This window comes from Lepidochelys kempii, unplaced genomic scaffold (assembly GCF_965140265.1).
Source record: "Lepidochelys kempii isolate rLepKem1 unplaced genomic scaffold, rLepKem1.hap2 scaffold_61, whole genome shotgun sequence".
NCBI lineage: Eukaryota > Metazoa > Chordata > Testudines > Cheloniidae > Lepidochelys > Lepidochelys kempii.
The window spans coordinates 137,088-163,852 of NW_027333641.1; the positions used below are offsets into that span (position 1 = coordinate 137,088).

The following is a 26,765-nucleotide window of genomic DNA, read 5'->3' on the forward strand; positions in this document are numbered from 1 at the left end:
GGATGGGGAGATGTGGAAGAGCGAGAGAAGAGTGTGGTGATTAGAGGAGAGGCAGGTGGTGGGAGGGGGATGTGCTGGGAAAAAAGGAAAGTAGGTGGAGGGATGTATGGGGGCCAGGAAGGTCCATGGGAGGAGGGGAAGGGGCTGTGATGGTACATGGGGGAGGAGAGTTGTGAGGGAGGTGAATGTTGCTGTTACAGCCAGAAGAGCCACGTTTGTTCCAAATTCCTGTGAAAGTTATTTCCTCCCCTTGCCAGCAACCTCCTCCTGGGCTTGGCACGGCAGCCAGCGCCATGATTAATTCAAGTAGCATTTCCCCTGGAGCTGCAGCAGCTTTTCCACTGCAGCGGAGAGGCCCCAGCCCCCTCACACGCTCCTCTCCCCTCCCCCTACTATGCTCCCTCCCCCCACTCAATCCCCAACCCCCTCACATGCTCCCCGCCCCATCCCTAGTCCCCTCACACGCTCCTCTTCCCTCCCCACACCACCTCCACCCCATCCCCAGCTCTCTCACACCTCCCTTCCTGTCCTGTTCATACATTCCCCTCCTCCTCACACACTCCCCACCCCTCATATATTCCCTTCCCTCCCCCATCCCAACCCCTTTGACAAGCTCCCCATCCCCTCAGACACTCCCCTCCCCATGTCCCTCACACTCTTCTCCCCTCATAAATTACCCTCCTCCACCCCCTTACATGTTCTCCTCCTGTCTCCCTCATACAGCCCCCCACATACATTCCCCCATCCCAACCCCCATTGCCCTCCCACACTTTCCCATATGGTCCCTTCCCACATCCAACCCCCAGCCCTATCACACACTTCCCCCTCCAAATTCTCCCACCCCAACCCCCTGACACACTCCCCTTCCCCTCAAACACTCCCCTCCCCAACCCCCACTGCCTTCCTGCCCTACCTCCTCCTCACACATTTCCTTCCCCCAACATAGCACAGCCCTCTGCCCCCATGTATTCCCACAGCTGCTCTCCCGTGCTCCCCCCAACACTCCCCTCACACATCCTAACTTCCAGCTCCCTCACCCACTCCCTGCACTCTCTCACCCAAGTCCTCAGCCCCCTCACATGCTCCCATACTTTCCTCCTCTACCCCCACTATGCCCCCTTCTACGTTCCATGCCTCCTCATATATTCCCCTTTCCCACCCCAACCCCTGCTGCCCTCCCCATCCCCTTGTGCACTCCCCTCACCCCATGGAGTGTGTGGCTGCTTCCCCCTTGCTGGACCCTCCCCCTTCATTTCACCAGAGCGCTCTCACCAAGACCTCTCATGGCCTTTTCCTCTCTAAGTCTCTTCTCCCTCCTCTCAGGCTTCCTGCACCACCCCTTCTTGGCTCCCCTGTTATCTCTCTGTCCCCCTTGTTGGTGGATCCTCCCTCTGTTCTCTGCCGGGGGCCTCAATACTCATCCCCCCACAATGACTCCCATCTCTGTTCTGATGTTTCAGATTCTGCTTTGTGGCCTGCTGCTAATGTCTCCTGGGCATTTCATCCTCACCTCTGCATAGCAAAAGCCCAGCCCCAATCCCCTGAACAATTCTCAGTCATTTTCAGCAACACCTACCTGTTCCCACCCTCTCCATCATTCAGGCTCATAACCTAGACATCCTCTTTGAGTCCTCATCGCCTGGCCCCATGCATTCCTCACCACTTCCAGCTCAATCACTGTGCTCCTCCTCTCCAGCCCCATGACACCGCAATGCCCCTGCCCCATACAGCATCCCCACTGCTGTCCCCTCCCAACTCCCTCTTCAACCTGCTGCTCTGCCAGTGGTGCCAGCCTGAGCCACTCATGTCAGCTTCGCACTCCGTGGTCTCCACGGCTCCCCCACATTGCCCCTATTCATGGATTTCCATACCTGCCAGGCCCACTTCGCAGACACCCACCAGGCCCCAACCCCTGCCTGCCCATGAGAGACCACAGGCTCTCAGTGCCCATCCTGAGTGGTGCTGCTCACCTCCACATTCATTCCACATTTGCTTCCCTCCTGAATCCCTATCCTTTTTGTGGTGTCCATAAAGAACTTGCTTCCACCCCTCCCCATTGTCTGTCTGGGGCTCCTGGGGCAGGGTCCATCCCTTCTTCACTTTGTGCTGAGCATTCTAGTGCCCCATGGAGCTTGCAGTGCCAGACACTCTGCCCCTTAGCACTGCACCTGTGATCAGTTTCTTGGCCCTTCAGGCACTTTGCAACTCACTTGGCACTGGCTCAGCTCAGCTGCCAGGATACTGTACTCCTGTCTCTGTCCGTCGCCTGAGCTGTTTCTGCCTGGATCCAGCCCCTAGATGTCCCAAGCTGCTCACCATTCCTTGCCCCTCCCTATGAGAATGGGTAATGCTTCATGGATCCTTCTGCCTGCTGGCTCTGGATTAGCTGTGCCTGGGGGCCTAGAACCTGTCAGACTTGCCAGTTAGAAGTCCCTGTGTGTGTGCACTGCTGCTGCCTGGGGCTGTGGGGAATGAGAGCTGTGAGTCTGTGTAGTGGCTGTGCAGATGGCCATGCTCTATGCTGCCTTGGGACCTGACCCCTCACCCCAGCCGCATGTGCAGGATGCTCCAGGGGCTGATCCCTGACCCTTCTCCCTCCCCAAAGGCTCAAGCACACTACAGCCCACTGTAGTAGCCAGGAGCTAGAAACAATCCACTCCTGAAATAGAAGCAGTGGCCACTCCCAGGCTGCATTTAGCTGGTCAGCAGCTGTGCCAGGGCTGGGGAGGGCAGAGTGCCTGGCATGCAATCAGGCAGAAGGAGCTGTGCGTGGGATCGCTGACCACACTGGCGCCAGCCTCCCCGCCTCTCCCACCAAGAGCCGTCACTCGGAGGGGCGGGAGCCCAGAGCCAGATGTTTGCCAAGCCACAGCATAACATGTGCACAGCAGAGACTCAGCTGGGGCAGAGTTCCAGCTGGGCTCCCTGCCTGCAGGCTGGGCCTGCTGGTGACAGGGAGGACAGCCTCGAAAGGTGGAGCCAGCCTGAGAGGGGCACAGGGTGACACGCCCCCCTCCCTGACATGTCCAGTCTCTGCCCCAATTCATCCCCTGCACCAGGGGTTGCACTTGTTTTCTGGGGGTGGGAGTGGCACCAACACTGAGGTTTGGGGAGCTTGGGGTGGTGCTGATGTTTTGGGGCTCTCGTGCTCTCCAAATGGGTTTCTGGAAACAAGTAGGCTCCCTCACTGCATCTGACACATTGACAAAGGGACCCCCGCATACAGTGCCCTGCTCCCCCATTGTACCTTCCCAGTCCTGGGGGGGAAATGGGCACCCTCCTATCCCCATGAATCCCCCTCCCTGTCCCTGCTCAGCACTTTTGGGGGGATAGGGACCCCATGGTGCCCTGCACCCTCTCCCTCCCTGTATCTGCTCAGCGCTGGGTGCTTTCCCTGGATTTAGTACAGGTTTTCTTTGTTTCTAATCCTGACAGGATGTAAAACCTGAGCCACATCTCCCCCTGCCTGGCCCCCGGCTCCACTTCCTGCTGCACAGCCAGGGCAGAGATGAACAGGACTGCTCCCCCTATCCTGACACAGAGCTAGGGGTCTCCAAGAATCTCATCCTCTTCCTCTCCCCAGCAGACAGCTCCCTCACCAGCCTCTGGTTTGCTAGTCAGCTCTGTGCCCGGTGTTAGCCACAGCAGTTCATGATGAAAGACTCTCAAACCCCAGCTTCAGCAGGGTCAGGCTGGATAACAGCTTGAATGGGAAACTTCCAGAAATGACCCAGAAGCTGCATGGTGGGGGCTCTCTAGGGGGTGCTCTTTCCTGGCAGTCAGTGCCGGACCCAGTGCCCCAGCACAGCATTAGGGGGTTTGTGCTGCAGTGTGGAGGCTCAGTTGGGAGCACTCTCCCTTCACGGTCACTGCTGACCCCAGTGCCTCAGAGCATGGGGTTCGAGGGCTGAAACGTCGTGGGCCCCTGATGTGCGCCTCAGGCACAGATAGACCTATGCTGCCAGATCAGTGTCAGCACTTTGCTGTGAAATCTGAGTCCCAGGTGTGGGATGCTCGGCTCTGCAGAAGGGTCTATTCAGTGCCTGTCTTGGCTGCTCCATTATTCATGTGCTCAGCTCTCCATTGTGGAGGCCTGTGTGGGTGAAAGGGTGTCACTGTGACAGACTCAGTGCTGGCAACTTCAACTCTGCCCCCACCAGGACAGGTAGCTCAGTCACTTCAGAGGTGGAAATAAACCAAGGAGTCACTCCCCTGTCCCAGAGTGGGGGCAGTTTGCTCCGACCAGGACACTTTCAGCTCCAAGGCCTCACCAGCTCTGCATACCTGCACAGAGCCACCCTTTTTGGGAGACACATGGTTAACTGTACAGCCGCACTGCTCTGCAGCTTGGGACTGGAAGGCAGGAATCATTTACACAATGGAAACTACCAGGGGAACTTGAACTCTCTCTGTTTAGATTTGACCAGGACACCTGGATTCACATCTTGTCTTGGGAGCTGAAGGGTCAGTTTTATGTCTCATGTAAAAGATGGTAGGACTGCATTGGGGCATAAGGACCTGCACTTACTGAGAGGGGAGAATGACCCATACTGAGCCCATCACCCCCACGCTCTGCAGTGCAGCGCCCCCTAGATAAGGTTGCCAATTTCGATTGGATGCATTCCTGGAGTTTTCATAATCTTTCATTAAAAATTAATCTTTAATTCCTGGAGACTCCAGGATAATCCTGGAGAGTTGGCAACTTTATCCCTAGCACTGCACACCAGTGCTTTCTGCCAGAAGAGAGTGCTCCCCTGCTTAGCCCCCACCCCACTGCCTGTACACATGGAATGGATTAAAAGCTGGTTAACTGGTAGGTCACAACATGTCATTGTAAATGGAGAGTCAGCATTGGGCAGTGTGTTTCTCGTAGGGTCCCACAGGGATCGGTTCTTGGCCCTTCGCTATTTAACATTTTTATCAGTGACTCAGATTCATAGATTTCAGGGCCAGAAGAGACCATTGTGATCATCTAGTCTGTATAACACAGGCTGTAGGACTTCCCCAAAATAATTCCTAAAGCAGATCTTGTAGAAAAACATCCAATCTTGATTTAAAAATTGTGAGAGATGGAGAATCCACCACAACCCTTGGCAAATTGTTCCAATGGTTAATTACTTTCACCATTAAAAATTTATGCCTTATTTCCAGTCTGAATTTGTCTAGTTTCAACTAGCCATTGGATCTTGTTAGAGCTTTCTCTGCTAGACTGAAGAGCCCATTATTAAATATTTGTTTCTCATGTAGGTACTAATAGACTGTGATCTAGTCATAGAATCATAGAATATCGGTTGGAAGGGACCTCAGGAGGTCATCTAGTCCAACCCCCTGCTCAAAGCAGGACCAATCCCCAACTAAATCATCCCAGCCAGGGCTTTGTCAAGCCTGACCTTAAAAACCTCAAAGAAAGGAGATTCCACCACCTCCCTAGGTAACCCATTCCAGTGCTTCACCACCCTCCTAGTGAAAAAGTTTTTCCTAATATCCAACCTAAACCTCCCCCACTGCAACTTGAGACCATTACTCCAAATATAGAGGTATAATAACCTCTCTCCTCCTATTCAAGATTCCCCTGTTCATCCTAATCCTTAAATCATTATTGTGGCTCTTCTCTGAACCCTCTCCAACATCATTCTTGAATTGTGAGCACCAGAACTGAACACAGTATTCCAGCAGGGATCGCACCAGTGCCAAATATAGAGGTATAATAACCTTTCTCCTCCTATTCAAGATTCCCCTGTTTATGCATCACAGGATTGCATTAGCTCTTTTGGCTTTAGCATCGACACTGCTTCCCAGAATAGAATCCCGCATCCTGTAAGTATGATCTACAGTCTTTGTTCCTAAATATTTACATTTACATTTAGCCTTATTAAAATGCATATTGTTTTCTTGCATCCAGATTACCAAGCAATACATCGCTTTCTATCAGTGATCTCTTCATTATTTACACCTCCCCCAATTTTGGTGTCACCTGCAAACTTTATCATTGATGATTTTATGATTTCTTCCAGGTCATTGATAAAAATGTTAACTAGTGTAGGGCCAAGAACCAGTCCTTGTGGGACTTCACTGGAAATTTAGCCGCTTGCTGACAAGTTTTATCATTTGATATGACTATATCAGCTGTTTTTTCCCCAAATAGAGAAGAGAAATATGTATTGAACACTTCTGCCTTTTCTGCATTATTATTGATAATTCTACCATTTTCATCTAATAATGAACCAATACCATTGTTAGGATTTTTTTGTTCCTAATATATTTTTTTAAAACCTCCTTCTTATTGTCCTTAACTCTGCTGGCCATAGCTTTCTCCTTGTGTCCTTTTGCTACCCTTATCAATTTTCTGCAATTTCTAACTTCTAATCTATATTCATTGTTGTCAGCTTCCCCTTTCTCCATTTGTTATGTGCGTGTGTGTGTAATATTTTATAGCTTCCTTCACGTCCCCATACTGCCTTCACGTCCCAGTGTGGCCTTCTTCCTTGATTGGGCATATGGGTAGCTCGGAATGACAATGACCCAGCAGAGTCCCTGATATGGAAGATGTTGGACTATATGATGGTCCTGAAACATGTACAGTTGTCATTTAATACCCTTAAGGTCCACCTTGCTGAGATATCTGTGTGTCACACCCTGATACAGTCATACACAGTCTGCTCATACCCTATGACATCAAAATTCCTCAAGGGCTTTCATCATGCCCTCCAGTCAGAGACTCAACTCCCACTTGGGACCACAATGTTGTCCTTCTAAAACAGGGATGGCCAAGCTGGGACTCCAAAGCCACATGCGACTCTTCAGAAGTTAATGTGCAGCTCCTTGTACAGGCACTGACTCTGGGGCTGGAGCTACAGGCACCAACTTTCCAATGTGCCAGGGGGTGCTACTGCTCAGCCCCTGGCTCTGCCACAGGCCCTGCCCCCACTCCACCCCTTCCCACGCCCTCCCCTGAGCCTGCAGTGCCCTCGCTTCTCCCCCTCTCCCCCAGAGCCTCCTTCACGCCACGAAACAGCTGATTGGGAGGTGTGGGGAGGGAGGGGGAGGCGCTGATCAGCGGGGCTGCCAGTGGATGGGAGGTGCTGGGAGCGGGTGGGCAGAGCTGATGTGGGGGGGTGCTGACATATTACAGTGGCTCTTTGGCAATGTACATTGGTAAATTCTGGCTCCTTCTCAGGCTCAGGTTGGCCACCCTTGTTCTAAAACATACAGAACCACTGTCTGAGCACTCGGTACACCAACTTATTACATCAGCAAAGAGAGGCAGTAAGCTCCAAAGCCTTATTGCTCAGATTACCTTACACAGCTTTACACATGGACACCCTCTGGCTCTGCACTGTCCTGTGTGAGATGGGGAACTAATCCTGCACAGGTTTCAGAGTAACAGCCGTGTTAGTCTGTATTCGCAAAAAGAAAAGGAGTACTTGTGGCACCTTAGAGACTAACCAATTTATTAGAGCATGAGCTTTTGTGAGCTACAGCTCACTTCATCGGATGAAGTGAGCTGTAGCTCACGAAAGCTCATGCTCAAATAAATTGGTTAGTCTCTAAGGTGCCACAAGTACTCCTTTTCTTTTAATCCTGCACAGTGTCCAGATGGGGCTGCACCATTTATTGATACAGAGGGGCATTAGAATAATCTCTGTATTATTCTCATCCCATCCTTTATGCATTCATATACCTTGTTTTCTGTTTTGCCTGCAGCTGGGCATTGAGCAGAGGTCTCTGTTGCACTGCCTACAGTTGTACCCAGCTCCCTTCCTTGAACTCATAGTTAATTTAGGCCCCTATATGTGTATGAGGGGGTTGATATTGTTCTTCCAATGTTAATTGCTTTGCAATTCCCAACATTTAATTTCACTTGCCATGTGGATGGGTGGGTGGCTGTGGCTTCCACAAAGGCTAAAAAAGCCAGAAAGCAGATTGTTTTTAAATTACATTTTTTAAAAAGAACAGGCCAATCTCATACTATTTGAATGCTTCAGATTGGCAACACCACCTTCCTCTGGAGCATTTGGGTGTGGCTCCATCAGAGACTGCAGACAGACTAGTGTGGCTTCTTCTTATGTCCTTCCACCTCAATCAGGTTTTTTTCCAGTATTGGGCACATCCTATGTCTGGTCTGGAATTCTGGTGAGATCGTCTGTGTTGCACGGTTCCTCCAGGAGCTGACAGACCAACAGATGTTCCATGGTATGTGTTTTACCACAGTCACGTGCCTAGGTCTTTGGAATAGTCCCACTTCCGCATATGGACTTTTGGCCTTCCAGCTCTTGTTCAGAGGTGATTTTAAACATCTCCAGGTTGACCAGTCGTTCTCTGTACCTGTGGAAGGCATTTGGCAATGTCAGTGTGCCATTTGACATCCTTGTTTTCAGACTGCGTGCACCACATTTCCAGTTATGTAGCCACTGATGATTCTGTAAGCAGTTCTGTTCCAGTTAGGATGCTAATCTGTGATATGGCTGCTGTGTGGCCATAGAGCGGATGTCTGGTATCGCCAACCTGTTGTAATCATTCTATTTTGTTTGTGTCCACTCTCCTAATATCCAGTGGAGCAATTCCAGCAGGCACATAAAAGCTGTTCACAGTTGTTGGTTTTAGAGATTTTGTGATGTAGTGGTAGCTGTCATTCAGGACAGGGGCCAGGGCTGCCGGGTGGGTTCTGCCTGACCCAAATGGTGCACATTTGTGGCCTTTGTGACGAATCCAGATGTTACAGAATCTGAACTTTCATTTTAAGAGCTGTTCTCTCAGTCTCCTGGTTGGAAGGAACAGTTCTTTACCCTGCAGTAGTTGTGGTTCTTTGAGGTGTTGTAGTCAGTGTGGTTCCCAACGTGGGTGCACATGTGCATGGGGCTGAAGTGTTTTTGACTAGCAGAGTCTGTCAAAGCCATGTATGTGGCCTGTGCCTCCGTCCACTCCTGTAGGAGGACATAAAGAGATTAGTGGCCCTGCCCTGCCCCTACGTCCCAATGATTCTGAGATAAAAAGAAGCTCAAAATAATCCAAACCTCACAGGGTTTGTGATAAAATAGGAGTTGGCAGCACTCTGAAATTGCAAGACACTCCCCCTATGGGCAGTCAGGGCCAAATTCACCCTATAGAAATGAAATGGGGGGGTCAGTGCTTTCAGGGGTTACCCCAGGAAGATAACTTGCCCCAAATCCTCAGCTGGGGTGGGCTCTCTCCTGTGGCAGGAGGACTTAGGGACAAACTCTGAGATCTAGTGGTAGGGAACGGGGTCATTGGTTAACAAGTGCCCAGCACCTGACAGGCAGGCACTGCCGTCAACTGTAACTGATACTGTGGTTCCATAATGTAATGCCAGGATGTGTTAGCCACTGAGATGCCAGGACATTCCTGGCTCCTGCTCAGCTCCTGGCCCAGGGGGACCTGGTGGCAGTGAGTTCCACAGGCCAGTTATGCACCGGGGTTAGAAACATTTCCTTTGCCCGAGCATAAATTTGGTCCCTGCCAGTGTCAGTGACCTCCCCACCCCCATTCCTGCGTGGCGGTTAGGGTGACATAGGACGTGCCCCAGTTAGACACTATTCTAGTCAGTATTTTCTCTCCCTCCATCCCATCCCCTCTGGCACTAACTCGCATGGCCCGGTCACTTGCTTCCTGGGCAGGAATCTCTCCAAACTCTGATCATTCCCATCTGTGCTGTCGCCTGTCCTAGATTGGGGGCTGGGGGAGAGGGCACAGTACCAGCACAGTGCCAGAGGAGGGAAGGGGAGAGCAGACCCAGGGCAGTGTTAGGAGGAGGGGTAAGCAGACCCAGTGCTGTGCTGGAGGTGGGGAAGGTGGGGCAGAGCCAGCTAGGTGATAGGGTGGAGAGAGGAGCAGACCCAGTGGGATGCCGGGGTGTGTGGGGGGAGCAGACTCAGCATGGTACCAGTGGCAGAGAGGGGAGCAGACCCACAGGGGTGCAGGGAAGGGTAACAGAAGCAGACCCAGAACGGTGCAGGGGAGGGTAGAGGGAGCAGACCCAGAGCGGTGCAGGGGAGGGTAACGGGAACAGACCCAGAGGGGTGCTTGGGGTGCTCCGTTGATTCTGGAGCATGAGGACAGTCTCCGACTTATTCTCCAATATATTTGATTTTGTAATGGGTGCACTGGAGGCAGGGGAGCACTCTGTACATATTGCACCAGAGGGAACCCCAAGGGGCTTGGGACCTTGGCCTGTGGGGACTCAGCTATGTCAGGGCACCTGCTGCATGGTGGGGTGGGAGTGGGGAAGGGTGAGTGCCATGTGAGCTGTCACCCTGATCCAGGGCCCTGCCTGCTGGAATGTGGGAATCTGAGGCTCGTCCAGCTAATCCCGGGTCCCTCTCCCTGTGCAGGATTAATGGGGATTAGGGGGCTCTGCTGCTGCAGCCCCTCCCAAATGCCTCGCATTCCCCCAGCTTGGCCCCATGGCCACCAGGAAGGATCCTGCTTTGTGCCGACTTTGCAGGGAGAGCTGAGAGGTTTGGGGGAAGTGCCCAAGGAAGAAGTGGGCAGGGGCTTGGAGAGTTCAGAGAAGCCTTTTCCCTAGAGATGCTGCTGCACTACCTCCCAGCCCTTAGCAGCTACTGTCAAGCCCTGAGCCACTTGTGAGCACACAGCTAGCATGAGCCCTGTTCAAGGGACCTTGGGCAGGAGAGTGGAGGAGGCTGGATGTGTTTGTCCCCACAGTCCTGCCCTGGCCCCCATGCCTCTCTCCTCCCCCTGCTCCAGTCTGTCTCCTTCCCTCACTCTTGACCCTGCTGGAGCTGCCCCCCTGCCCTCATCCTCCCATCCCTCCATTTAGGCTCTGCTGCACCAGGGTGGCCTCCCCCCGTGCCCTTAGTTAGAGGCCCCAGCATGTTGGGGGGGCGGCATCTGCAGGAGGCTCTCGTTGTCCTGCCTGAAGGGGCAGAGATGGGGTCACTAGCTGGTGGAGACCCCAGCAGCCCACAGTTCCTGCCCTCCAAGATCCAGCAGCCCCTGTGCAGCGATTTTACTATGCACCCCGCCACACCCCTGGTTAATTATCCTCACTGTTAAAAGTTTAAAGAAAAGGAGTACTTGTGGCACCTTAGAGACTAACCAATTTATTAGAGCATAACCTTTCGTGAGCTACAGCTCACTTCCTCAGATGCATATCGTGGAAACCTGTTAAAAGTTTGTGCCTTATTTCCAATCTGTATTTGTCTAACTTCAAATTCCAGCCGTTGGATCGTGTTAGGCCTTTGACTGCTAGATTAGATTAGATGCTTTTGTGCCTTTTGACACATGAAGCAACCCATTGTTTCCACCTCTGTCTGGTTAATGCCACATTTCTTTCTCCATTATAGTTGGTTTCCAAGACAATGACATCTTTCCCAATGGTTTTTGTGACATTTTGGGGTCCTCTCAGACCAATAAGGGGTTCTGTCATTGTCTGGCCTGTAACTTAGGGCCTTCGTGCTGTGCCACTATGTTTCAATTCCTTGACACCTGCAGCCTGCCCACAGACACACGGTCTCACTCTGGCTCTTGTTATTGTGATACCCACATTTTTCCCACCAGTGGACATGAAATATTCTCTGCGAGCATCTCTGATGAAATGTGTTAAATTTCCTGTTGCAGGCTTCTAGCGTTTGCCAAGTTTCAGAAACATACTACAATGTGGGTATCACAATAACATTGTACAGGTATAACTTTCGTGGTTCGTGTGTGAACCTCCTTATTTTTCGAATATTTTCCAGTCTTGAAAAAGCTCCACTTGCCTTCCCAATTCTTGCTTTCATCTCCTTATGGAATTGTCCATCAGCACTGACAGTGCTTCCAAGCTATATTGTTATCCGGAGTTTCTGAACCCAAAGCCCTTAGTAACTTTTACTCTTGGCGAGGCGGTGGCAGGAAATAAATCAATGGGGACACAGCTGTCTGACCAATAGATGGTTGACACAAGCAGTGTAATACAAGAGTGCTTTCACTTAACACTTTATTTAGTCTCAAGCATTTACATCTGCAACAGGTTAATTAAACACCCCAAATTACCCTCAGATTAATATTTACTCAGGGTCTTGAGGAGGTCTTGAGTGAATAACTGTAGACGTGTAGTGGCTAGCCTTCCATCTGCAGAGGAACCTGAGAGGTGTCAAAGCCTTCAAGTGTCCACCAGTCTCAGATTTCTTCCTCTTTTTATATCCAATTTGTTAGTATTACACAGCTTGTTCATCAAAAAACAATAACTGCTGAGCAGAAGCTAAGTTAAGTGTGGAGTTTTCCAACCTGTAGTTTTCCAGCCTATCAAGCAAGGAATTTTCTATCAGTTAACCAGCTGTATTTCACATAGCAATATTTAACTATTGCCAGACTTTCCATCTTGCAAAACCGCATGCTCCAGCAAAAGCTCAAGTCAGGAGAGCAGAGGGTCATGTTTACTCCTCGTGGTCACTCACTTCCCCTCCCCTCCTGGTCTATTAGTTATGCTAAGGCTTCAGAAATGTTCATTCTAGCTCCTTTCAGTGACAAGCATATGTCACGGAGTGCACAGGCTGGGTGCTCTGGAACCGCTCTGAATGAAGTCAGACAGGACCCTCTGTAGTGTGACTCCCCCCCAGGGCACACTCTCACTAGGGCAAGACTCCTTGGCTTCAGTGCCTCCTTGGGTCTGACCTTGGACCGTTCAGCACCTCTGTTCCATACCAGGAGCTCCCCACAGTGAGTCAACCTGGATAGGACATCTGGTGAAGCCTTACGCACCTCCAATGGGGTCACGTACCCCAAACTTCATAGTTAGCAGTGACGCTGAGCCAGCGAGGTAAAACAGAATGGTTGATTAGTTGTCTAGAACACAGCATAGAACAGATCTTGTTAGCACAGAAATCAGGAAGTTACAGCAAAGTCCATCTTGGGGGTGGGGGAGAGCTCTTCCCACAAGGCTCCCCCCGGGCTCTCCCCCCAAGTTCCAGCCAGGAGACTGACCAGCTTCCAGCAGCCAAGCTTCAGTCATGCACACCTGCTCTCCTCCTTCCTTTGTCTCTTTCCCAAGCAAACAGAACACCCAACCTCCATCTCTTACTTTGTTCTCCAACACCTCCAGCTGATTCTTGCAGAGAATGGGCCCCAACCATCAGTTGCCAGGCTACAGACTGTCAGCAATTGTCTGTGCCCAGGCAGCTAGATGGCAGTCACAGGGGTCTCTGCAAGGATCACACAGCCTTGTCCCACCACCTAGATACTTGAATAACACATAGGGGAAACACATGCAGTATTCAGACAAAACATTAAGAACATTCCCACTCTGTCCCAGCATAACAACTGTGGGCAGTGGTCCAGGCATGTTACTGGGCTCTGAGCTCCAAAAAATCTCCCCCTCCTACAATATGGCCTGATTAATGTGTTTGTAGTCTTCCCCATCAGTTACATATGTACCATCATTGCTGACTCCTCTTTCAATGACCATGACTTTCATTTTCTTTTGACTGATTTTGAATCCTACTGTAGCATCCTCACATATGACATTGATAGTAGTCTTTTTCATAGCATTGTCATCTGTATCCAACAGAATAATGTCATCTGCAAAGTCAGATATTTCCTCTACTCCACAAACTATTGTATCTTCCTCTGATGTTACTCTTCACATCATGTAATCTACCACAGTGCAAAAAAGAAGAAGCGATAAAATGCAACCCGGTTCTACTCCAGTGATGATATCAAACTAATCCATTCTCCACTTACTGTCCTTACACAGTATTCTGAAACTTTCTGTAACATCTTGACCAGTGGTACTATCTTTCTAGGAAGCCCATATTATTGCAAGAACTTCCATAGTGATTCTATGAATGCAGCTGAAAGCTTGAAATCTATGAAGTTCAAGACTAATCTTCTCTGGTAGGTGAGCCATTTCTTAGTCAATCATCTCCAGGTAAAGATGTGATCTACACACAATCTTTTCAGTCCAAATCCTGCTTGCTTATTACGCTTTTTCACCTATAACCAGTTTGATTTGGTTCAATAATATACTAGAGAACACTTTCCCATGTGCTAGAATCTTTTGTTTCCTATGTAGGTAATGTGATAATCCCCTGTTTATACAGCCGGATCCTGCTGTTTATACAGCCAAAGCTCATCTTAGCCCTTTCAGCCATAGCATTGCACTGGGAACTTGTTGTGGTCACTGATTATCCATCAGGACCCCCAAATGTTTTTCAGAGTCAGTGCTACCCAGCATAACTTCCCCCATCCTGTAAGTATGGCCTGCATTCTTATTGCTAGATGTATGACCTTACATTTGTCTGTATTAAAAAACATATTGTTTGCCTGCACTCAGGTTACCAAGTAATCCAGATTGCTCTTTATTAGTGACCAGTCCTCTTCATTATTTACCACTCCCCCAATCTTTGTGTCATCTGCTGCAAATGTAATAATAATGACGACACTTTCTTCCATTTTTCTGAGAAAAATGTTAAATACCATAGGGCCAAGAACCAATCCCTTCAGGACCCCACTAGAAACTCACACACTCTATGAGGATGAGTATAAACTGGCATGAATACATTTAGGCTGGAAATTAGAAGAAGGTTTCTAACCACCAGAGGACCACAGTTCTGGAACAACCTCCCAGTAGGAGTAGCAGGGGCAAACAACCTAACTAATTTTAAAATACAGCTTGATAAATTTATGAACAGGATTATATGATGGAGTTACCTGTAATAGCAGGACTCTGGACACAGCGATCCAGTCCTGTGTGCTATGATTGCTCATTTAGATAGCATTTAATCCACTGGATGTGTGCCAAGCTGTATTATGCTGGAAGGGCACGAGGCCCCACCAGTTACCCTTACTCTGTGTTAAGGGGCATCTGTGAAGTGTAGGAATGAGGGGACTTTGTGGGCATACTGCACCACCTCTTGGCTAGCAGCTCTGCCCTCCACCTGGTCATCCCTGGCCCCAGTAGGGCTGGAGTGGCTGTGCAGAGGGAAAGTGGTAACCAAGGGGCTGTGAGGGGTACATTTATCAGCTGGAGGCCCAAGAGGGAGGGGAGGCAGACTGCAGATGCTCTACTCCCCTTTGGGGGCTAACGGGGAAGGGATTCTGCACAAACCTGAGACCATCCCATGGAAATGACACCTGAGCTTTGAGAGGTGTGAACTGACCCATTTTCTTCCTAACCCCCTCACAGTCTACCCCAGTTTCTGTTGTGGAATACCAACAGCTCCCTATGCATGGTTTCAGAGTAACAGCCGTGTTCGTCTGTATTTGCAAAAAGAAGAGGAGGACTTGTGGCCCCTTAGAGACTAACCCATTTATTTGAGCATGAGCTTTCGTGAGCTACAGCTCACTTCATCGGATGTTTTTCCACAGTAGTGAGCTGTAGCTCACGAAAGCTCATGCTCAAATAAATGGGTTAGTCTCTAAGGGGCCACAAGTCCTCCTCTTCTCCCTATGCATGTGGCTTTTAGAGCACTTTGAAACTTAAAAGAAGCTCATTTTGTTAGTGGCTGTTTCTTGGGAACCCTTGCTCAAATGACTCCACATTTGCACCGCAAGCTCTACTCCAGCTCCTGATATGGCACCACAGTTTAAGGCAATTTACATATGCATTTTGAAAATTATAAGCAGCTCATTTTGGGGGAGGGGCTGTATATCTGAAACTGTTGATGAAATGACCAGTTTGCACCACAAAATCTGCTTTCATGCTGCAACGTACCAGTTGTCAAGACAACCTCCCTGTGCATGTGGGTTTTAAAGCATTTTGAATATTAACAATTAAAACCCTAACATGTTGATATCACATGATTTTCTAAGGGCTGTTCTATGTCGGGAACCCCTTGGTAAACAGCCCCAAATTCGGCTCACTGGCACACCCCGGAACCCCACTGAGGCAGAGCACTTTACAAGCAGTCTGAGTCAGCATGTGGATTTTATAGCACTTAGAAAACTTGGCTGTTAACAGTAAGCAACTCTCAACATGTGCTATTATGGTGCTACTCCCTCACTTTAACAAGCGGGTGAATATTGAGTAGGGGTAGGTAGATGGTATGACCTCTACAGGTGTCATGAGTGAGACAAAAAGAAAAGGAGGACTTGTGGCACCTTAGAGACTAACCAATTTATTAGAGCATGAGCTGTTCTGGGCTTCAGAAAAGAAATACAAGAATGAGCAGCTGAAGTCTGGAAAACCTGCCTTATAGTGAAAGACCCTTAAAGGGCATGGCTACACTGGAAACTTCAAAGCGCTGTCGCAGGAGCGGTCCCGAGGCAGCGCTTTGAAGTGCGAGTGTGCTGGGAGAGAGCTCTCCCAACGGTAATCCACCTCCAAGAGGGGATTAGCTCCCAGCCTTGGAGCTTGTTTACACTAGTGCTTTAAAGTGCTCTGACTTGCTGCGCTCAGGGGGGTGATTTTTCACATGCTCAGGGGGGTGATTTTTCACATCCCTGCGTCAGCAAGTTAGAGCGCTATAAAATGTAAGTGTAGCCAAGCCCTAAAGGAGCTCAGTCTATTTAGAGGTGACTTGATCACAGTCTACAAATACATGCATGGGGAAGAGATTTCTGAGAGCAGGCAGCTCTTTAAGCTCCCATACAAAGGCTGAACAAGGTGCAGTGGCTGAGAGCTGAAGCCAGACAAATTCAGACTGGAAATCAGCTGAAGGTTTTCATCAGTGAGGGTAATTAACCTTAGACAGCTCGTCCTGGGGCATGATGGATTCTCCCTCACTTAAAATCAGTAAATGGCTAGTGGATAGTTTTGCTAAAAGACTTGTTCTGGCTCAGCCAGGCATTCTGGGCTGGATGCAGGAGTCGCAGGGTGGGATTCTCCAGGTGACACAAGTGCTCAGACTGGCTCATACTGTGCCTCACTTTTGCCCCCACTGAAGCAGCTGGACCTCACACCCTCTGTCCAACACATCAGCGTGCTGTGTAATCTCCCCAAATCCAACTGGCCATGTCACCCCTTCTCACAGCCTGCTGTGCTCTGTCCACTCGTCCCCCATGTCCCTCACCCAACCTGCCATACTCTGTGCATGCCTGCTGCTGGGAGCTGCTTTGCTCCAGGAGCTCCTTGCTTTATGTCCAGTCCCTCCAGTCTCCAGGATGGAGAAAACAAAAGAGCAAGGGAGTGGAGAAACAGGAAAAAAAGGAGTGGAAAGTGGGAAGAAGATGGGTGGCTGCTCCAGAGCTCATGTTGCCCGCAGCTGCATGGATTCTGTAGCTGGTGGCAGGAGAAGGGGATCCTGTTACATGGGACTACTTCCAGCAGCTGGAGGGGCAAGGGGAGTAAGATGGGAGGGAATGAGTTCCCTATGAAATGCACACATGGCGCCAAGGAACCAGGCTCACAATGTGGGGAAGTGCTTGACTACTCCAGTGCAAGCCTCTCTCAGTAGGGGGGCCTGTAGGGAGTCAGGCAGGAGTGCTGGCCGTTGTGGGAGCTCCTGGATACTCCAATCCCCTCCTCTCCCACCAAGATGTGTTCTAGGGTGAATGGCAGGAGAGGTGGTGGGAGTAGGGCAGGAACTCAGGTTCTGGAGGGAGGGTGCAGCAGGGGGCACTGTAGGGAGTGGGGTGGGAGCTGTGGCTGGTGGGAGGGGTCAGCATGCAGCTCTGTAGGGAGTGGGGCAAGAGTGCTGGGCGGGGGCTCCCTCTTACTCTAGTCTTAACCTCCCAGCAGGATAGGCAAGTGGTGAAATTGCTGCTGGGGCCTGAGCTGCCTGAGGGGCTGACGTGTGACCCAGGTTAGGAGGCTCCTAAGAGCTGTTTGCAGCTCCCAGCTGGGCCCTTTCCCTGGCGCTCGTCTATGTTCCTGTGCTGCTCGCTCACGGGAGCTGAGGCCGCAGCCCCAGTGTGGGCAGGAGCTGCAGCAATGGAGCGTGAACTTCACTTCACCCGGGCCTGTCCCAGCTGCCTCCTTTTCCGGGGTGTGTTCTCCCCTCTGAGCTCTCAGCAGGGGATGAGCCCTGGGCAGCATCCCCCGGAGGGGATGTTCTGGGGAAAGGAGCTATTAGTGGCTGACCTGGAACTGCAGGGAACTGGAGGGATCTTGGAGAAGCCTTCCCACACAAAGGAGAGCCCAGGATAATGGGCAGGAGCCTTGGGTTCAAGGAGCAGGGTCTGAACCCCCAGGTGCCCCTGATGCTCTGGCAATGCTGGCTCCCCCTGCCCCTTCGCCTTCTTTCCGGGCCCAGCAGTTGGCAGGGCCAGGCCTCCTCTCCTGTCCCTGCCACAGAGAAGCTCAGCGCCAAGGAGTCTTTCTGGAAGTTGTGCTGTAGCCCAGCTGGGAGCAGGTGGGCAGGGTGTGCTGGCCTGCAGCTCAGCCTGTCCCTTAAGCCTGTAACAGCCGGCTCCTCACTGCAGCCCTGGCCAGAGGTCTGGGAGTGCTGGCACTTGGGGCCCTGACAGCAGGATGGGATCCTGAGGTGCTGGAGGGATGTTTCCAGCCCCTATGTCCCAGAGAGCACAGTGGGGTGCTCAGAATAAGGCTGACTCTTCTGTCCCTCTTGAAGTTGGGTCACTTGCAAAGAGACCAAGAAGAGGACCTCTGGGCCCCGGCTGCAGCACCAGGCCCCCCAGCAGTGCTGCAGGGGAATGTCCAGCGGGAGAGGGCAGTGGGAGGTGCTGGCTGCTCAGTGGAAGGTGAGGAGCAAGGCCGGGCTAGCTGCTAGCCCTGCAGCATCTCTGGTTTCCTTTCCCATTCCCAGGAGAGGGTGCATGCTGATGAGGCTGGCTGAGGGGGAAGGAGGGTCCTGGGAAACACAGGCTCCATGAAAAGGCTGAGAATGGTGGGGAGAGCAGCAGGTGAGTGCCAGCCTGTTCAGCACTGTGGGACAGGCTCGCATCCCTCAGGCTGGGCTTGGGAAAGGGCACTGGGGTAAATCTGTGGAGCTCAGCCTCTCTGCCCAGTGGCCTTTCCTGGGGCAAGTCCCAAGACCATCTGGGCCCTGGACAGCACAATGATGGGCACAGAAACAGCGTCTAATCTGAGAACATGAGTAGTAACGGCCTGACCCATGGCACCTCCAGCAGCACAGCAACCCTTATTGCTGCAGTGGGGCCAGCTCCGACTGAGGGCAGAAATTCCTGTTACTGAGTCCCCACCCCACTTCCTGCAGCACCCCAAGTGCGAGCACTGACTGCAAGGGGAGAGCACCTCTGTCTGAGCCCCCTGCCTCCAGTTTGCAAGGCGGGAAGTGCTCCCACCATCCCTTGAAGAACACTGCACTGAGCAGAGTAGCTGCTCTGATCACCTACTGGGGGGGGTGGGTATCAATTTACCTATCCTAGGTGGAATATCTGAGTGCCTCAGTATCTGTAAAGTGTTTACCCTCCCGACCCCCTGTGCAGCATCCCCACTGTATAGACAGGAACAGCAGCCCAGAGAAGCTGTCATTCGCCTGTGGTCACACAGACAGACTTTGGTGGTGCATGGAATTGGACCCGGGCTTCCTGAGTCCTAGCTTAGCCCACTAACTGCTGCCATCCTGCCTCCTAGGGCAGAAGGTCTTGAGCTGCCCTGGGGATGGCCGGAGGAGCTGGGGCTGGCTGCTGGGCTCCAGCCCCACTGCTGCTCCCACTGACATAGAGCCTTTCCACCAGATCACAGCCACGGATGCAGACAGTGGTCCCTTCGGCTCCCTCTCCTACTCCATCGGCTCTGGCATTGGCAGCGTTGTCCCCACACAGTTCAGCATTGATGAGCACACTGGGCAGCTGTGCACGGTGCAGGGCCTGGACCGCGACGAGGGGGCCACTGCCTATGACTTCACTGTCACTGCTGTCGATGGGGTGAGCACTGATGAAAGCAGGATGGGCCCTGGGGGAAAGGGCTGAGTGATGGGGGATGGGCCAATGGGGAAGGAGGCTGAGTAATGAAGGAAGGAGGTCATGGGACGATGGGGAAAGGTGGGATGGAACTAAGCAATGGTGCAGGGGCAGCTAGGCCCTGGGGGATGTGAGCAATGGGGCAGGGGCTGCTGGGCCCTGGGGGGTGCTGAGTGATGGGGAAAACGGGGGATGGGCAAACGGGGAGTGAGCAATTGGGTGGAGGAGGGAGTTATGCCCCCAGCCTAGTACTATTCAGAAGGTTATCCCTGTCATCCCATCCTCCCAGGGCAATGAGGGCCTCCCAGCAGCCCAGCCCTGGGCAGAGTTATGCCTGGTCCTGTCCTCCTCCAGGGCGGTCTGAACTCCATGGTGTACGTGAAGGTTTTCCTGGAGGATGTGAACGATAACCGTCCGGCATTCTACCCACTGGAGTACGCAGCCAGCATCAGTACACAGAGCATGCCGGGCACTGCCGTGCTGCGTGTCATGGCCCACGACAAGGACGAGGGCCCCCACGGGAAGGTGACGTACCACATTGTCTCAGGGAACTCGCCCCCTCTCTTCTCTCTGCACAAGGACACAGGTAAGAGCCCTTGGCGTCCTGGCCAGGTTTGGGGATGGGTGGGAGGAAGGGAGCTTCCCCAGGGTGATGCTCAGTCAGCCGCAGACAGAGGGTATGGGGGGATGTGACACCTGTCAGTGTTACTGTACAGCATGCTCATCAGCTCCACAGAAGGGCAGCCCCACCACCCACCTCTCTCCTCAGTCTTCCCCCTCCCCTGTTTCCACTATCCCTCCCCTCCCTGCTTGGCCAAGGGTGCAGGGCGGGGGTGAGGGCTGGGGGTGTGGGCTCTGGGGTGGGGCCAGGGATGAGGGGTTTGGGGTACAGGAGGGGGCTCAGGGCTGGAGCAGGGTGTTGGGATGTTGGGAGGGTGCAGACTCTGGGAGACAGTTTGGGTGCAGGAGGGAGTTCGGGATGCAGGGTTGCAGCAGTGATTACTGCAGCTCTCAGGAAGTGGCCGCCAGGCCCCTGTGGCCCCTAGGCTCCCCTTGTGCCTACAGGCACTGCTCCCGCAGCTCCTATTGGTCACAGTTCCTGACCAATGAGAGCTGCAGAGCCAGCACTGGGGCAGGGGTAGCACACAGAGCCTCCTTGGCTGCCCATTCGCCATGGGGCTGCAAGGACCTGGCGGCTGCTTCCAGGAGCCGCATGGAGCTAGGGCAGGCAGTGAGCCTGCCTTAGCCCTAGGCCCCTGCTGCACAACCAACAGGACTTTTAATGGCCCAGTCAGCGGTGCCGACCTGAGCTGCCAGAGTCCATTTTCGACCAGGCATTCCAGTTGAAAACCGGATGCCTGGCAACCCTATTCCCTGCATTCCTGACCACATTGATTGGGCCCAGAAAGGCTCGATACCCATGGCCCATTCCCCAGGGCCCTCAGCACCCCCCCCTCCACCCATGGCCAGGTCCCGGGCCCTTTCTAGCCTGAACTCCACCCCTCTCCCCTTGTGACATTATTAACATAATCTGTAACCATGTAGATCACTGTTGCACCCACTGTTATATATTTGCAGCAAATATTGTACAAAGGTTGTCTTGTGAGGTGTCTATGGGAAGGTTATGATTGGCTGGTTATAATTATGCTATGTGTATATGTGTATCAGTTTTGTAGTTGAAGTTATGAATATTGGCTCTATACTGTCTGTATTTCAAACTTATGCTATGCTTCTGGGTGATACCCCAGACAAGTTGGTGTCAACTTTGCCTAGCCTGTTTGATGGCCCATTAAGGACCATCAGTTATACAATTGACCTGTTGAGAGAAGGCAGACACACCTTGTGACTCAGCAAGGTATGCGGAGACCTGCCTATTGGACAGAACTCTAAGGTTTTTCTATGCCATGTGCTGGATAGCGTGTCCTTGGGACAAAGAAAGCGAAGACCACGTGGCAAGAGACTATAAAAGGGTGATGTCTCATCTCCATCTTGTCTTCAATTCTGCTTCTTGCCTCTGGAGGAACTTTGCTACAAACTGAAGCTCTGAACAAAGGACTGAATGATCCCTCCCAGCTGTGGATGTACTCCAGAGACTTGATTTGAACCTGCAATTTAATCCATCACTGCTACAAGCCTGAACCAAGAACTTTGACATTACGGTGTCACGGAGTCCCTGGGCGATGCTCTGGAACTGCTCCCTGCGAAGCCAGGCAGGACTCTGGGGAAGTCTCCTTTCTGTGAGCAGACTGTCTTCAGGACACACAGCTCACACAACTTCCACCTTCCTGGGTCTGACCTCGAAGCATTCAGCATCCTCTGCCCCTCCGTGCGCTTCCCCCTGTGACGATGTGACACAGCAGGGAGGGGGGAGTGTTGACCTGGGAATGTGCCCTGGGGATGGGAGACCTGAGAGCCTGTCCCCTGAGCCAGGAGGGGGAGAGGGAGGTGACACCTCTGCCCAGGAATGTGAAGAGAGGCCGCAGAAGGGAACCTGCTGGGTGGGTTTAGTTTCAGTTTGGGGCTGGGTGGAGGAACACAGAGAACCCCAGGGCTGGGGTCTAAGCTCCCTGCCCCCCAGAAGGACTTGACTGAGGGGTCCTGGTTGTACCCCACAAGCTCTGTTTTGGACTGTGTTCCTGTTGTTCAATAAACCTTCTGTTTTACTGGCTGGCTGAGAGTCTCAGTGAATCCCAGGAAGAGGGGTGCAGGGCCTGGACTCCCCCACACTCCGTGACACCCCCAGCGAGTCCACCCAGGCGGGCTCCTGGGGAAGCCAGAGGTCCCTGCACCCCAACTTCACAGTCAGACGTGACTTTCAGCCAGCCAGTAAAACAGAAGGTTTATTAGACAACAGGAACATGGTCTAATCCAGAGCTTGTAGGTGCAGAGAACAGGACCCCTCAGCTGAGTCCATTTTGTGGGGCAGTGAGCCAGACAACCACGTCTGCACTTCATTTCATGTGCCCAGCCAGCCCCAAACTGCCTTCCCCTCCAGCCCCTCCTCCTCTGGGCTTTGTCCCTTTCCCGGGCCAGGATGTCACCTGATTCCTTTGTTCTCCAAACCTTTAGCTCTCACCTTGCAGGGGGGAAGGGCGAGGCCATCAGTTGCCAGGAATCATAGAATCATAGAATATCAGGGTTGGAAGGGACCTCAGGAGGTCATCTAGTCCAACCCCCTGCTCAAAAGCAGGACCCATCCCCAATTAAATCATCCCAGCCAGGGCTTTGTCAAGCCTGACCTTAAAAACTTCTAAGGAAGGAAAAAGAAAAGGAGTACTTGTGGCACCTTAGAGACTAACCAATTTATTTGAGCATGAGCTTTGAGATGCATCCGATGAAGTGAGCTGTAGCTCATGAAAGCTCATGCTCAAATAAATTGGTTAGTCTCTAAGGTGCCACAAGTCCTCCTTTTCTTTTTGCGAATACAGACTAACATGGCTGTTACTCTAAGGAAGGAGATTCCACCACCTCCCTAGGCAACGCATTCCAGTGTTTCACCACCCTCTTAGTGAAAAAGTTTTTCCTAATATCCAACCTAAACCTCCCCCACTGCAACTTGAGACCATTTCTCCTTGTCCTGTCCTCTTCCACCACTGAGAATAGTCTAGAACCATCCTCTCTGAAACCGCCCCTCAGGTAGTTCAAAGCAGCTATCAAATCCCCCTCATTCTTCTCTTCCGCAGACTAAACAATCCCAGGTCCCTCAGCCTCTCCTCATAAGTCATGTGTTCCAGACCCCTAATCATTTTTGTTGCCCTTCGCTGGACTCTTTCCAATTTATCCACATCCTTCTTGTAGTGTGGGGCCCAAAACTGGACACAGTACTCCAGATGAGGCCTCACCAATGTCAAATAGAGGGGGACGATCACTTCCCTCGATCTGCTCACTATGCCCCTACTTATACATCCCAAAATGCCATTGGCCTTCTTGGCAACAAGGGCACACTGCTGACTCATATCCAGCTTCTCGTCCACTGTCACCCCTAGGTCCTTTTCCGCAGAACTGCTGCCTAGCCATTCGGTCCCTAGTCTGTAGCTGTGCATTGGGTTCTTCCGTCCTAAGTGCAGGACCCTGCACTTATCCTTATTGAACCTCATCAGATTTCTTTTGGCCCAATCCTCCAATTTGTCTAGGTCCCTCTGTATCCTATCCCTCCCCTCCAGCGTATCTACCACTCCTCCCAGTTTAGTATCATCCGCAAATTTGCTGAGAGTGCAATCCACACCATCCTCCAGATCATTTATGAAGATATTGAGCAAAACCGGCCCCAGGACCGGCCCCTGGGGCACTCCACTTGACACCGGCTGCCAACTAGACATGGAGCCATTGATCACTACCTGTTGAGCCTGACAATCTAGCCAACTTTCTACCCACCTTATAGTGCATTCATCCAGCCCATACTTCTTTAACTTGCTGACAAGAATACTGTGGGAGACCGTGTCAAAAGCTTTGCTAAAGTCAAGAAACAATACATCCACTGCTTTCCCTTCATCCACAGAACCAGTAATCTCATCATAGAAGGCGATTAGATTAGTCAGGCATGACCTTCCCTTGGTGAATCCATGCTGGCTGTTCCTGATCACTTTCCTCTCATGTAAGTGCTTCAGGATTGATTCCTTGAGGACCTGCTCCATGAAACAGGGTGTTGGCCATTCTCTGTGTCCAGACCCCTGCACACCCCTGCCCTCTAGGGCTCTGCAATGATCATACCCCCTTATCCCCCACCTAGATACTTAAGAACTGCATAGGGAAAACTGAGGCACCCCCACAATATTCAGAGGAAACATTAAGAACAGTCCCGCTTCGTCACATACTGTATGTAATTGATTCCATTTAACCAATTCTAGCGCTCATCTATATCTTTTTCCTTTTATGAATAAACCTTTAGATTTTAGATTCGAAAGGATTGGCAACAGCGTGATTTGTGGGTAAGATCTGATTTGTATATTGACCTGGGTCTTGTGCTTGGTCCTTTGGTATTAGGAGAACCTTTTTCTTTTACTGGAGTCTTGGTTTTCATAACCATTCATCCCCATAACTAGTGGCACTGGTGGTGATACTGGGAAACTGGAGTGTCTAAGGGAATTGCTTTTGTGACTTTTCGGTTTTGCCCAGTGGCTAACAATGTCTTCTCTGTTTGGCTGATTTGGTTTGCCTTGGTGTGCAAAGGAACCCCAGCTTTGGGCTGTAACTGCCCTGCTTTAAGCAATTTGTCCTGAATTGGTCCTCTCAGAAGTGTACCACCAAGGGCAGATGCTGGCTTTGGTGGGACACAACTCAGTGCCAATTCAGGACAAATTGCTTAAAGCAGGGCAGTTACAGCCCAAAGCTGGGGTTCCTTTGCACACCAAGGCAAATCAAACCAGCCAAACAGAGAAGACATCGTTAGCCAGTGGGCAAAACCGAAAAGGTCACACAAGCAATTCCCTTAGACGCTCCAGTTTCCCTGTATTACCACAAGTTTTATTCATAAAAGGAAAAAGATATAGATGAGCATATGAATTGGTTAATGGAATCAATTACATACAGTAATGTCAAAGTTCTTGGTTCAGGCTTGTAGCAGTGATGGATTAAATTGCAGGTTCAAATCAAGTCTCTGGAGTACATCCAAAGCTGGGATGGGTCATTCAGTCCTTTGTTCAGAGCTTCAGTTTGTAGCAAGGTTCCTCCAGAGGCAAGAAGCAGGACTGAAGACAAGATGAAGATGAGACATCACCCTTTTATAGTCTCTTGCCATGTGGTCTTCGCTTTCTTTGTTTCTATCCAGCACATGGCATAGAAAAACCTTAGAGTTCTGTCCAATAGGCAGGTCTCCGCATACCTTGCTGAGTCACAAGGTGTGTCTGCCTTCTCTCAACAGGTCAATTGTATAACTGATGGTCCTTAATGGGCCATCAAACAGGCTAGGCAGAGTTGACACCAACTTGTCTGAGGTATCACCCAGAAGCATAGCATAAGTTTGAAATACAGACAGTATAGCAATATTCATAACTTCAACTACAAAACTGATACACATATACACATAGCATAATTATAACCAGCAGATCATAACCTTCCCGTAGACACCTCACATGACAACATTTGTACAATATTTGCTGCACATATATAACAGTGGTTGCAACAGTGATCTATACAGTTTCAGATTATGTTAATAATGTCACACCCCTCCATCCCCTCAGGATCAGCGGACTGATCTCCCCACAGCTAGTGCTGATGTAAACGGGGCCAGGTTCACTCTCCCCCTCCAGCCTCTTTTGGCCTTTTTAGGACAGATGGGTCGAGGGCTGAATACAGGGGGAGGGGAGGGAAGGGGAAGGGAGTAGGGTCTCCTCAGACCCCTGTAGAGAGGGGCTGCCCCTCCTTGCTCCCAGATGTAGCCCCCATCTCCCTTCCTTCCCCCTCTGACCTCTGGAGCCAATCTCTGGGGTTGGCATCTCTCTCCCTTGGTTATTCCCAGGCACGTGGCTTGTTTCTACATCCCTAGAGCAGGGAGGGGAGGTGCATTTCTTGCTGGGGGAGGGGGACACAGTGTTCAATCCTGTAGCGCTTCCCCTATCAGTTTCTTTCTCTTCCAGGTGTTGTGTCCCTCTCATGGTCCCTGAGTGGCAAAGCCAACACGCTGGTGCAGCTGGTGATCTCAGCACGGGATGGGGGGGGCCTGTCAGCCCAACCCAACGCCCAAGTGAACATCAGCATCGTGGCTGGCACAGTCTCGCCCCCTGTCTTTGAGCAGGCACAGTACTTCTTCACAGTGCCTGAGAATACGCAGCAGGGGGCGAGTGTTGGGGCCGTCCGGGCCCATAACCCCCCAGGTATGGGCCCATCGCAGCCCCAAAACCACGTTGGGCCCATGTTTCCATTTCAGGGGTCCCACGCTCCTGCCCCACTTCCCACGGTGCTGGTATCTCCCCCATAGCTAGCGGCCTGCCCTCCCCCATGGTGCCTCCTGCTGGGAGCTCCCCTCATAGCTGTGACCTGCCCTT

General features: G+C 51.5%; 1 protein-coding gene across 2 annotated transcripts in view; it reads left to right on the forward strand.

Moving 5' to 3' along the window:
* DCHS1 (dachsous cadherin-related 1) overlaps positions 1-26,765 on the forward strand; it is a 120,795-nt gene that overhangs the window by 19,397 nt on the left and 74,633 nt on the right. The window contains exons 3-5 of one of the 2 annotated variants that reach the window (XM_073327118.1): positions 19,558-19,746; positions 20,137-20,368; positions 26,358-26,594. In XM_073327118.1, coding sequence (XP_073183219.1) covers positions 19,558-19,746; positions 20,137-20,368; positions 26,358-26,594 — 658 coding nt within the window. The remainder of the gene's footprint in view (positions 1-19,557; positions 19,747-20,136; positions 20,369-26,357; positions 26,595-26,765) is intronic. The other variant, XM_073327119.1, reaches the window with a different exon arrangement.